Consider the following 13722-nt stretch of genomic DNA (forward strand, 5'->3'; position numbering starts at 1 on the left):
ATCACCCACAGTTTTTATTGGGGTCTGTTCCGTCTGATGTTTCTATGTTGTGTTTTGTATAATGTTGTTGTTCTTTTCGTAGTTTTTCGTTTTTTTGCCATGGTATTGTCAGTTTATTTTCAACTAATGAGTTTGAACATCCCTTTGGAATCTTTCGCATCTCTTTTAGAGTCTAATTTGGTTTTTTTTAATGTTAAATTTATCCATTGTGTTGATTTGTCATTTATTTAAGAGAAAAATGTCCTAATCAGTTGCTTAAAAAATATGTTTAAAAGAAGATGTGGGGTAACAATCAATCGACAAAAAAATCAAAACTTTAAAAGAGATAGTGAAAAAGCAAGTCTCCATTTCAATGTTGTCGTTCTATTCATTGCCTTTTTACCTTATCTATTTACTCACCTTTTTACACTCAAATTTCGTCAATGGACACATGTCCTAATTAATTTTCATAGATGATCAGGTGTAACGTAAAATAAATATTGAACTGTAACATAAAAATAATCAGTTCTTTTAATTTATTTGGGTTAAAATATTTTTTTCTTCAAAATTTATGTGCACGCCCGGGCGTTTTGACATAACGATGAAGCTACGCGCATACATTTCTATGTATTTTTATATCCTGGCTTAAGTTTCAAATGTTTGGATTTGTATTTTCTGATGAAGATTAATTCAGAAAAGCACTTCCGACGCATGCAATTTATAAAGTGTTATTTTCATTTATTGAGTACCGCACTGCTTCGACTGTACATGTACACGTTGACAAAAGGCATCCGGTCCTTCTCATGATTTTGTCTATTATTCTATACAAATTTATGAATAAATAAAAAAGGCTTTGAACTTATTCCTTACCCAATCTTCATATTTTGTTTATCTTTGATAAACTCAGAAACATTTGAAGTTTCTATAATTTTCATACTTTTGTTTAAACTCTTTATTTTTCATAATTCATTTAAACATGGACTTAATTCTCTTATGTCACAACTTACTTTATTCGTATCAATACTGTGACACCAAAATTAAAGTTTTCAGTTTATTCATAACCTCTTGAAAACTAATTATTTTAAAAAACAAAATATGTGTCAGGCCTAGGACATATTAATATATTGACAGTATAATACTGAGTCCCAGGTCTGACCACGTGCGTTCAGAAACTCCGAGTGAAACTGTTAACATTTAAAACATCAAAAATTATAATTTCATAAAAAAACGGAGACGAAATGAGCTTAAAAAAGTATATTATTATTTAATATATGAAGGAGAAATTAAACAGGAAATGACGTTGTCCAAACTGTACTTTAGAGCTTTGATTTTTTTGTCGCTGAAGAGTTATCGAACTTGACATAACAAATTCGGAGTTGTCTCCCGTTCATTTCCCTAGCAACAACAAAGCACGAAAATGGCTCTTCAAGATGATGGAGACAAACCTAAAAGCAAACGCATGTTTATTAACCAGGTGGATGCTTACCACGGAAAGAATTTAGCAAAGGTAAATGCAGATTGTGTAAATTTATGAAAAAATATTTGAAATCCAATAATTGTCATTATTGTTGGAAACTGTGCAAACCCCCCTAAAATGGCTAAATTAAAAAAATATTTACTTGTACATTTTCTTACTGATAGTGATAATGATCGTTGTGTACAATTCATCTATCAAAAGTTATCCCAATTTATTTGTTTTTGGTGTAAAGGTACCCAGGGTAGATTGGAATAAAGAGACTTTCCAGAACATTGAGAATTTTGGTGTATTTTTAAAATTCTATTGATTCCTGGTTTTGTTTACTATTGTTACGACTGTCATGATAATGAAGATACAAGTACATGTAGTAATGGTTCAGTTACAACAACTTACCAAAAGATTTCATAAACAATTGCATTATTTGTAATATGTGTATGCTTTTAAGATTGGGGGTTAATCTATGTAGCCTTAACATCTGTAATTTCTGCCTTTTTTTAGTGTAGGGGTCCCAACCAATATAGAGCTAAACTAAACTATCCTTACCCTGAAACATACCCATACCCTACCCTAACCCAGAACATCCCTGAACATAACCATAAGTTAACCCTTACCCTAATATAAAGGGACCCCTAAAGTAAACGCATGCTGTTATTTCAACCTGGGTACTGTTCCTGAAATAATACATTTTTATAGGATCCAGGACAACAGTGACCCTTTCATCATGATTAAAGGTTAGGGTACAGTATTGGGTTCGTTTATTTATGATATATTACACTAGTGCCAACTTTCGAAAATATTCCTCTCTTCCCTAAAATTTAAACCTTACCTACTTGCAATACACAAATCTCAAGTTGCTATTTATGAATGAGAAACACCAGTTGTCCAGAGGTCAATAAGCGTAAACTATGTTATCAAACAACTTCTTACTGTGAAGTAATAACAATAGTATTGTGACATTAGAAATTTACAGCACAGTGCACGATTGGAAATTCATCTTTTATTCTATATAAATTGAAACATAATAAGTACAGAGACTCCTTATAAAGTCATAAACTGTACATACTTGAGATGAAGCACTCTACAGTAAAAATTTGCACCTTGTTTTTCTTTGACTCAGTACTACTGTATCCAAATATACAAAATGTGTTTCAACTTGTAATTTCTAGAATAAGTAGTACGTTTAAATATTATCTAATTGATGCATACATGTACATGTACTGATGGTTCTATCTATTGGTTTATTCACCATCCATCATTCTTTTGTATTCTGATACTAAAATTTTTTTTATCATTGCAGTTTTTATCTAGGTGTGTAGTTGGTGCATCTTTAGAAGAGCAAGAAGAGGAAGATGATGCCAGATCAACTAGCAGTTCTATTATTGCACTACCTAAAGAAGGATGCTACGAAATTGTTGGTACCGTCAAAGATGCAGAGTCACAAAAACCAGACTTTGTTAAGGAAGTCGTCAATGTTAGTAAAGTACAAAATGATAGATCTTGTAACACAAACATTTTATCATTTGGATATAAATCTAAATTCTCACAAATGCAAACAGCAATTTTCATACAAGAAAAAAATGATGTTTTTTGTCTCTATGCACTTATAGTTACAATTTTACAAAATATCATGCTTACAAATTAAGAAATTTGGATCTTACAGGTATTTGTCCAAAAAATCGTTTTATACAATAAATCTAAATTTGCAGTTAGTACATATACAAGTAATTCCAATTAGATACTCTGTTACTTATATATAGAAGATAAGAAAGGTCTTTTGTAAAAAATTATGTTTTGCATAGAGTTTTGGTGGATGCGATAATATATTTCCATGTTTATTTAATTTCAGTTTGAGAATAAGGACCAGTTATATGAACAGCTAGTAGAGTGTGATGTGATTGTATATGATATTACACAGGACCCTGACCAGATAGATGAGGCAGTCTGGGCAGTATCAGGTATGTGTTAAATACACATGGGATGGATTTAAAGCAATGACTTCTCTGGCAGTAACTTTTCAAATACCTTGTTGTGGTTTAATAATTTTTGGAAGCAATTTGTAGTTATTGTTATAAATTTTGAATGTAAACCGCTGAACTTGTTAAAAAATGATTTATCAACTACATTTTATTTTATATTTTTCAGAGATTCATTCTGACCTGGATAAAATAGAGAAACCAAAGATGTTCATACTGATATCTTCTGTGATGACTTGGGCTAAAAGTAAATCTCTAGATCCTGTAAGTATCTATTGGTTATTACTATGGTGATCAAGCAAAAAGTAAATTTTCATACCCTTTTTGGTAAGACTGTAACTATGGTGTTTAAGCTCAATGTTAATTTTAAGAACTTGCAAGTGGACCATTTATTGAGGCTTTCAAGCTTTGAATGTATTATTGTCCGTTTTGTATATCCTTGCAAAAGAGCAATTATGTTGATAAAATTGGTCTTGTATTCAAAATAGATACCGGTATGTATATTTTTAAAGATTACATGGACAACTTAATATAGATCGTAATATTTTTATAGATTATATAGACTCATTAAATGGGTAAAATATTGAAAGGGGAAAGGGAAAAGAGCAACACACAAAAAAGTTATTTAGTGATAATATTTATGTACAGTATAAATTAATATAAGATTTGTAAGTAAAGTTATCCATGTATCGCCATATTGAAAAATTGAATATTATCAAAGATGCAAATGATTTTTTTGAAAATAAAAACTATTTGGTTGTAAATAGGATGATCCAGAGATTCCCTTCACAGAAGATGACTACAGAAGGAGGAAACCACACCCTAACTTCAAAGAACATATCAGTGCTGAGAAAACTGTTATCAAACTTGGCAAAACTGTAAGTTGTCATCTAGGACCTTCGAAAAATGAAATCTATTTAGCTCAACAATATATATTTTCACTTCTCAAGAAATTTCCGGTAAAATGATCAAAGATTGAATTGTTGATGCTACTAAAGCCTGAATGTTTGTTTCAATTTGTATTTTATAAATTTATATTCTGTTATAAAATATATTTTAATTTCTAATATGCAATTCCCAAATGAAACATATTCTTTGTCAAAAGTGAAATTTTAAACTTAACTGTAGTAGAATGAACGTGTGTTATGAAGTAGAAAGAATGTGTTATGAATAAACAAAAATGCATGACAAATAAATGGTTTTGTTATATTTTCTAGAACAAAGCTAAGTTGGTGACATATGTGGTGGCTTCTGCTTTGACATATGGTGCTGAGGAATCTATTTTTCATTACTTGTTCAAAGTAAGTATTTACTTGTATTCATTATTAATCATATCCATATTAAATTGTTTTACAAAACTTAAAAAAAAACACCATATTAGTACTTATTGTTTTTTTTTATCCTTTGCTATGTAATAATGTTTTGTTGGTGAAAGCAAGCATAATGTAATATATATTTGTATGATAAAGTTATACTTAGATATAATTGTGTAAGATATTGTATAATTATGTATATCTACCACAGTTTTCCTTTCTTTTTTTTGTAAACATTCTAATAAATAAATCAATTAATCAAACAATACATCATTATAAAATATATGTAAAAATGTTACTGAAAAGGGATTTTTTTTTAGTTTGATTGAGTTTTGATTATATTATATACCACTTTATTCATTTTTACATTTGACACTTTCAGTCTGCCTGGCACAATGCACCACAACTTTTATGTTTTGGAGATGGACAGAATGTCATACCTACAATTCACATCAAAGATTTAGCAGGGTAGGTATTTTTGATGGTTCAATTTCCTTTTTTGTCTATATTCTTCTTTTATATTTTAAGCATATGAGACAATTTATTATTTTCCTGGTTCTCCATCTTTCTTTGTACTATATATGCTCCTTGTGATATACTCATGCCTTTATTTTACCTCCTGATAGCAGCTTAAAATATATTTGCATGTAAATATAAATCAAAGCTTTACACTATCGTTGTAATTTTGTAAAGTTTTCTTTTTGGTTCCTTTGCCAGGTATGTTCTGAGACAAATCTTTTGAAATTTTGAAAAGCAAAAAAATATAAATAAAAAGCTGGCAGCACAAAACCCATACACGTCACATCCAAAAGTTGACTAAGGTCTTCCTTATCTGCAGTTATTAAAACATGATCTTATTTTGGATATCCCCTAGATCGTTGAGTATTTGAAAAACTTTATGATTCATAATGATGGGTTTAATTTTTATAGCAAGAATTGCAAATACTGAGAAATTTTTTAAACTGTTTAATTCAATATATAAAAAAGATAAACCAAGAATAGTCATTTTAAACAAATGCACCTAGGAAATGATTATGTCAAGAAGTTAAAACAAAGTATGTCCATTTTCAGGGTAATCCAAAATATCTCAGATAGTCGACCAAAAGTGAGATATCTGATTGCAAAGGATGATTCCAACAATACTCTGTTTGAAATTGTCAAGGTATGTATAATTTATGATATTTTATAACAGAATATAAGTTTATAAAACAAATTAGTTGCGTTATCCAGCTTATTTGACATGTAAGGTGCAAATTTTAACCTTTTATTTACCATATTTACATTTTTTAAGACTTATTTGAATGTCAATTGTTGGTTGAATTTGGCTCATTTTTTCCTGTCAAAAATCTTCTACTTGATAACAGAACCTTCCCATGCTGTGTCTTTTTACGAAAGTGTAATCTTGATACTTGAATTTCAGAACTGTATGCATATTTTTCTATAATTACAGGCTGTTAGCTCAAATTTGGGTACAGGAAAAGTGAAATCAATCACCAAGGAAGAGGCTTTGTTAAATAAAGATATTGAGGTAAGTTTTAAGGAAGATTTGTTTTATAATGTACTATTATCATAATTTTTTTAAGTTTTTATTTGTAAAATCCTGAAGTTTGTATACAAATACTTTTATTATTATTATTGATGTATAGAAGAGACATTCATAAGTCTGATTTTTTTTTTAATTAACAGCTTTTCTGATGTATAAATCAGTAACAGTTGCCTGTGAAGCTTTCCATAATGTTACACCATGAACAACTAGTCAAATTATGAATTTGGTTCATTTTTGCAGAATTTGATTGATTGAAGATTTAATTAATTTAAACACATCTAAGAGAATGGGAAAAACTGTTATTGACAATGTCACTCAGATCATTTTAGAATGTAATCACTTTTGCATTTAATTTTCAGCAAGCAGACTTTGACATGTTGCTAGTAAACCTTAGAATGGATGCTGTTAACGTAAAGGAAAACATGAGAATCAGTTGGGTTTCAGAATCTGGAATGGTAGATAACATCATGCAAACCATCAAAGAATACAAAGATTCAAGAAAACTGCAGGTATTATTTTCAAATGATGTGAATAAAAAACTTGATGACCTTTCAAATGATCATATTTTATAGTCAGCCATGATCGGTTTAACAAGAGAGTTGTATTTAGCAAATACATATGTAACATGTATTTTTTATTTCTTTAACACTGTTTTCATTTGCATATAAAATGCAAGTTGAAAAGCTTTCATTCTCATTGCATAGGTTATTCTACTTGATATGGACAATTGAATAATTAATTTTATATGCGATTTATTGTTTTGGTTAAATTTTCAAATTATTTCTTTTCAGCCATTGAGAATCTGTGTATTAGGTCCACCAGCTTCAGGAAAGACAACTGTTATTCAACAGCTTTGTGAATTCTACAAGTTACATCATATCAAAATCAAAGATGTCATTGATCAAGCTATTGATGATCTGGTAAGAGATTTAAAGTTACAAGTATCTATATAACTGCTACATCTTGGAAAAAAGTCTAAAATAAGTCTTATAAATTAAACCCCAATGAAATTGCAACCCAACAACAAAAATAACTAAAGACATCTATAGGGCAACTTACAGTGTCTGTACAATATGTCAAGCTATAAATTGTCTTGACAAGTTGTGAATTAAATCAAACAGAAACTAAATCAATGATCTGCCATCAAGACCAAATGTTTGACTGTTTTCAGAAAGCCCAGGCTCGACGTGCAGATACTGAGGAGGAGGGTGAGGATGAAGACGATAACAAGGCCCAGGAAGCACAAGAATTACTGGATCAGATCCAAGAGGAAATGGCTGGAAATAATAACAAACTGACAGATTCTAAAGTCTTGCAATTTTATAAAGAAAAATTACATTCCATGCCATGTCAGAATCAAGGTTTTGTCTTAGATGGTTTCCCTAAGTTGAAAGATCATGTGGAGAATGAAGAAGATGGCTTGTTTAATGGTAAGGAGTCAGAAACTGCATTCAATATGGTTTACCAATCTCAATGTTGTCATCAAATTTTCAAAATCTATCAAGCAGTGATCAAATTCTGTAAAAATGAAAGACTACTGTAAGTGTTTTAAACTTTCGTGAAAAGGTTTTCAATTGGAATTCAAAATGAAAATGTCTTGTCGCAATATTTAGGTTTTCTGTCAAGTGGGTTTTACAGATTTACAAATGCATGAAGGCTGCAACAAAGAGCATCAAGTCATGTCGTTTTTGTAATTTTTTTTTCACTCATTTCAGATATGTCATCATAATCAGTTGTTACATCTATTTAATAATGATGACTGTGTGGTATTTGACATCTAATTTAGTTGATAATTTTTCTATCCAGTATTTTCAAACATTAATGCCAATATTGAAATTCCCTAGTATTTGAATTATATACAGTTGTTCTATTTCTCACAGGATAGCTTATATTTTTATTTTCAGTTGAATTTTAAATTAGTGGAACTATTTTCTCAGAGCTTTGCATGATTTGTCAGGTTAATTTTGAATTCAATTTCCTTAAAATTTCCTTTTTGTTAGCTTGTATAAAAATAAATAAATAAATAAATAATGATCATATTACTGGTGTATTAAAAGTTACTGAATGGCGATTAAAGCAGTCAGCAATATTCATTATGAGAAAATTTGTTTTTTAGCCACAGATGCAGAAGAAGCAGAGGAAGCAGATAAGGAGGGGAACTATGATAAGAAATTAATGCCAGAATTCATGTTCTGTTTGGAAGCCACCGATGAGTTCTTACGTAACCGTGTGATGAACCTTCCTGAAAGTGTGGTACATGGTACACACAACACAGAAACTGAACTAAACAGGAGACTGAAAACATACAGAGACAATAATGATGAAGAAAATACAGTTCTGACATATTTCGATGAACGTGAAATTGATATTGTTAAAATAGATGTAACTAAAGATGATTCTAAAATGATGAGAGATACAGTAGAAAAGATGAGGAAAGTAATTGGAGGAGCAAGGAATTATGGTACGTAAAACACTGCATGAAAGTCAGTAAACTAAACTTAAAATTTAATTGAAGTCACTAATGATCAAGAAAACAAATATTCATATTGTAAAGTTCTCTAAAACAAAGCAGAATTTTAGTCATTTTAGTGTACTTAATAAAGGATTAAAGGATGAAGGAAAGTTGGAATTTATTTTATTTATTCAGTCTAAAGTAATCTACCTCTTTTGAAAAACATACACTAGCTTCTCACTTTTGTCAACAGCATTAATTATTTTTTGTTGATTATTGAAAAAAACTGATCAGCAAATAATTTCAATTTCAGGTCCAACACCTGAAGAATTGGAAGAAATGAGACGACAAGAAGAAGAAGCAAGACTTAAAAAAGAAACTGAAGAAAGACAAGAAAGAGAAAGAAAAGAAGCAGAAGAATCTAATCTTAGAAAACAAAGACAAGAGGAATGGGTAAGATCTAAAGCTTACAAATTTTGTTAAAATTTAATTGAGGGTTGAAAAGATCACAAAGGATTTGGTTATAGATTTGAATAAAAGGAAATGTTTGGTATTTGTCAATGAGGCATCAAAACAACAACACAAAAAACTATCTGGAAGTCAACAAACAGTCTTCAACAGAAGTGTGTCTGCAAAATGTCAAAAATCTGTTCATGTAATGATTTTTAGAATACATGGTCAAACATTTGCACTCTGTTCTGTGTTTTTTTGCCATAAATGTTAAAACGAGCAAATGACTTTGACATTATAATTAAATTGTCACTATGGACAAAAGATCCAAAAACAAGATTAATCATGAATAAATCTAAGGGTTAAGAATTGGAATTAGTTTATCTCTATGGAGAATATTTCATTTGACCTGCCAAAGCATGTTATAATGTTTATCTAAATATGATGTTAAAAATGAAACATGTACACATATGAAATCTGATCATAGTCTGGATATGTTCACATTATATTTACCAATATTACAATGGACCATTTATTTTGAAGTATTGTATTGTTTATTTTTCAGACATCAAGACTAAATGAAGTTAAGAGAGAAGAGTATGAATTATTAGAGGCCCAATCAATACCACTAAGGAATTATTTAATGAAACATGTAATGCCTACACTAACACAAGGGTTAATAGATTGTTGTAAAACTAGACCTGATGATCCATTAGATTATTTGGTAAGTTTATATTGTGTGTATTGTCCCCAGAAGCATGGCTTCCAAAACGGTCAGTTTTTTTCTGATCATGACCTGCAAATTCAATCTATGTACATCTGAATTTCAGTTTTTTAGTAGACTTTTTTTTTAGCACAGACACACTTTTATGCTTTTAATAGTGACATGAGAATTTATTACCATGAACATAGACCCGTATAATATATTACTTATCAAATACTCCCTCAAAATAGTTATTACAACCAAGGTAAATTGGTTGTCTGACAGCTGAGTCTACCTGTTTACCTGACTGGTAAACTATAAACAGACATATGTAAATCTTTTAAAAAAATTGTCTCATGTTTAACTGTTTAGCGTCAAATTAATATAGCAATAAATTTAGTTTGTCAAAACAATATTTTAAATGATTTTTGTAAAAAGTTTTTTTAGTTAAAAATTGACAGAACCTTGTTGCTCTCAAAAAAGTGTATCACTGCAGGTGTGAAACTTAATTATACACAAGAAGGTTTTTAAAAGGAAAAAAAAAAAGCAAAGTTAATAAGTTTTCTTATGTTCTCCTCAAGCATTTACATGAGGAAATAACATGGAAGGAACTACTTACACTGAGATACTTGACAAAAATGTACAAAAGAAGTTTCACATATTCCATGTTTGTTCTGAATTTTATTGTTGTCAAGTCAGCAGATGGTTTTTAGAAAAACATGAGCTATGAAAACAAAAACTTTTTTATCAGTGTTATTGCGTATATAAAGAGTTTAGCACAAACTTAAGTCAGCTGGTGTTCCACAATTCAAGCAATGTACTGTCAGTTAAAGGAAATCCTATAAATGTATGAGTTACTGACAGTTTCAGGCATCCATATCAAAAGTATAAAGTAATCATTTTCATGTGTTGTGACCAAATTCATGTTTCCTTGATGTCCCAATGGTTACCTTGATTGACTTGAGTGCATTTAGGTACAATGTCTGTAGAAAATAAAAGTGGGATGGGAATAAAAATATCCAGCTGGTTTTTACATCGTTAACCTCAATTGCAAAATATATTCACATGACAACCCTTAAAAAAAAGTTATGGATCGAGAAGTCTTTAAGACACAATGATTAATTATATTTATTTTATGTCTCTAAATTCAAACTATTGAAAACCTAATAGTTATTATGTTATAATAATAATATATTATTTCTACTTTCAGGCAGAATATCTGTTTCAGAATAACCCACAAGTGGACTGATACACTGCCTATTGACAAATGACTCTTTTAATTAAAATCTGTGATAATTGTTATAGTGCCTACCATTTAAGCATTTAGTATGGCACACTTTTACTTCTTTACAGATATTTATTGTTTGTTTACTTGACAGAAATATCATTCCATGAAGCAATGTAAAACCATCTCTTATGAAATGGTTATTTTTGAAAAAAATTATAATGTTATCAAGATATTTCACAATTAGTTTGTATTTCTGTCATGTTCCGTTGAAAGAAAATTTGAAAATAAGAATTAAGTTAGAATATTATTTATTCATCCAAACATGTTGTGTATATAATGTAAATAAATATAACATAATCTGTATCAACTATTGTCTATTCAGTTTTCGAATTAAGTCAAGGTCCCTACAATAATCAAACAGGTACTCATGAGTTTTCGGCAATGACACGTGACCAATTTTGATAACTTTCTCTGTAATTATGTAATCATAAGAACCAATGTAGGATAAATTCATCATAGTTGTCATATCAGGATTAAAATTTTTGTACACCTGACACACGATTGTCTACAAATGACTCATCAGTGACGCTCAAATTAAAACAGTTAAAAAGGCCATATAAAGTACAAAAATGAAGAGCATTGAAGACCCAAAATTCCAAAAGGTTTTGCCAAATACAGCTACAGTATTCTGTTCCTGGGATGGATGTGACGGTCCTTTATTGGTTCATTTCAGATCATGTCATAATCACAATTTTAAGGTAGATAGGATGTCTTCCACCATCTTGGATTATAAAATAGCAGAAAGCAATCAGTCTTCATCTTTAATGGTATAATTCATTTGAAAGAATTTTTATCTAAATGAAGAAGATTATGTGATTTATCTTATTTTTTTTACCTGTTTTTACAAATACAGAATATATTTTGTTTGATGCAACTTTTTTCAACTTTGCCATATATAAGAGGAGATAACTAAGATGAAGTAACTTTAAAAAGGAATGTTAGGAATTTACCTATTTTGTATTGTAGCAAGAAAACGAGTACCGTGACTCAATTTTTTCTTTTCATTTTTGGTTAGCACATTATAAGAGGTATCTTCTCATATTTAATTTTATTGTTTAGTTTTCTTTCTATCACACAATATTGGGTTTTTCATGTTTAATCTCTACACATTCTGACAATTTTGCACAACCTGTAGCTTGAAAAAAAGCCTGGTGACTCATTCTTGTTATTATTTTTTTGAAAAAAGCATGATATTAACTACATTCTGGCAAATTATTAAAAAATTCTATGGATTTTGATTTAGACCCCTCATCTACCTTAAGAGAAATTATTGAACTTTTTGCACAATATTTACATACTTTCTATAAATCAGTATCTTTATTTGTTTTTATGTTATAACCACTATATGCCTGGTGGGCAGGAATTTATACAATTTTTGTTTATATATATATTCAGATGCACTTCCATATGCTTTAGTTGCATACTAATTATTAAGATCAAACAGATAGCCTTTTTACATATTTAAAAGCATAAAACAAAAACAGCTGATACACATTACTCATACTGGAAGATAAAACTGTTGACACAAATATATGTATCATCTGCTCTGCAGCCATTCCAAAACCAAGATTTGATAAACTGCCATATTATTACTGTATGCATATGGGAATGGACATCAATATTTAAGTAGTTCTGAAGCTAATCTAATCATAAACATAGCTGTGCTATGCATACACCATTTGTTATTGAAAGTATCCAACAACAGGAAGTAGGTTTCATACAGATCCAAAAGAGGCACACACATTACAACTGATCACTGTCAGGCTACTCACCAAAAGTACTGCTTGAGAAATAAATTGCTCCGCTGGGCGCAGCTTGATACGACTGCAGAGGTCGAACCCTGAACAGTTGGGGCAAGTATGGACACAACATTCAAGCTTGATACAGCTCTGAATTTGGATTGTGATTAAATATTTGACACAGCATAGGTTAATGACACAGAATGAATGTGGTCTAAGAACTTAAAAATTTTGAATTTACCTATTATGGTCCAATATCCAAAATCTAAATACATACACGGTTAGATTCAGCATATCAAAGAACCCCAAGAATTCAATTTTTGTTAAAATCAAACTAAGTTTAATTTGGGACCCTTTGGACCTTAATGTAGATCAATTTGTAAACGGGACCAAAAATTAAGAATCTAAATATACGGTTAGATTCAGCATATCAAAGAACCCAAATATTTCAATTTTTGATGAAATCAAACCATATCATTATTATTTGCTTTAATATATAAATCAAAAATAACCAACTTAAAATGGAAAATTTTAAAGAAAAAAAAAAAGGAAAAAAAGGGAAAAAAAAAGGAAAAAAAAAATCCCCCCCCAAATTTTTTGAACCCCCTTATGATTCATCACCCCCAAACTCAATCCCAGTCTTCCCTTTGTGGTATGGTACCTTGCAGTACAATTTCAGAGAGATCCATACACTTGAACACAAGTTATTGTCTGGAAGTTACAAAAATGCTTATTTTTGGCCCCTAATTCCTTAAATGTTGGTACCATAACCCCCAAAATCAATCCCAACCTTCCTTTTGTG

At 30.0% G+C, this 13722-nt stretch overlaps 1 protein-coding gene across 1 annotated transcript; it reads left to right on the forward strand.

Moving 5' to 3' along the window:
* The first annotated feature begins 1365 nt into the window (after positions 1-1365).
* Positions 1366-11484, forward strand: LOC127698733 (adenylate kinase 7-like). Its single transcript, XM_052202376.1, has 16 exons — positions 1366-1486; positions 2754-2927; positions 3303-3411; positions 3599-3693; positions 4197-4307; positions 4647-4730; positions 5125-5210; positions 5814-5904; positions 6193-6270; positions 6648-6797; positions 7080-7208; positions 7460-7718; positions 8405-8749; positions 9054-9193; positions 9756-9914; positions 11104-11484. Exons 1-16 carry the CDS (start codon positions 1397-1399, stop codon positions 11140-11142), a joined length of 2139 nt encoding a protein of 712 aa, XP_052058336.1. The 5' UTR covers positions 1366-1396; the 3' UTR covers positions 11143-11484.
* The last annotated feature ends 2238 nt before the right edge of the window (positions 11485-13722 follow it).

Source organism: Mytilus californianus, unplaced genomic scaffold (assembly GCF_021869535.1).
Source record: "Mytilus californianus isolate M0D057914Y unplaced genomic scaffold, xbMytCali1.0.p SCAF_4, whole genome shotgun sequence".
In the NCBI taxonomy this organism is placed as follows: domain Eukaryota; kingdom Metazoa; phylum Mollusca; class Bivalvia; order Mytilida; family Mytilidae; genus Mytilus; species Mytilus californianus.

Coding starts and splice junctions, on each gene's coding strand:
- LOC127698733 (XM_052202376.1), top strand. CDS start 1,397: ATGGCTCTTCAAGATGATGGAGACAAACCTAAAAGCAAACGCATGTTT. Junction 2,928..3,302: donor TTGTTAAGGAAGTCGTCAAT/GTTAGTAAAGTA, acceptor ATTTAATTTCAG/TTTGAGAATAAGGACCAGTT. Junction 5,211..5,813: donor CACATCAAAGATTTAGCAGG/GTAGGTATTTTT, acceptor GTCCATTTTCAG/GGTAATCCAAAATATCTCAG.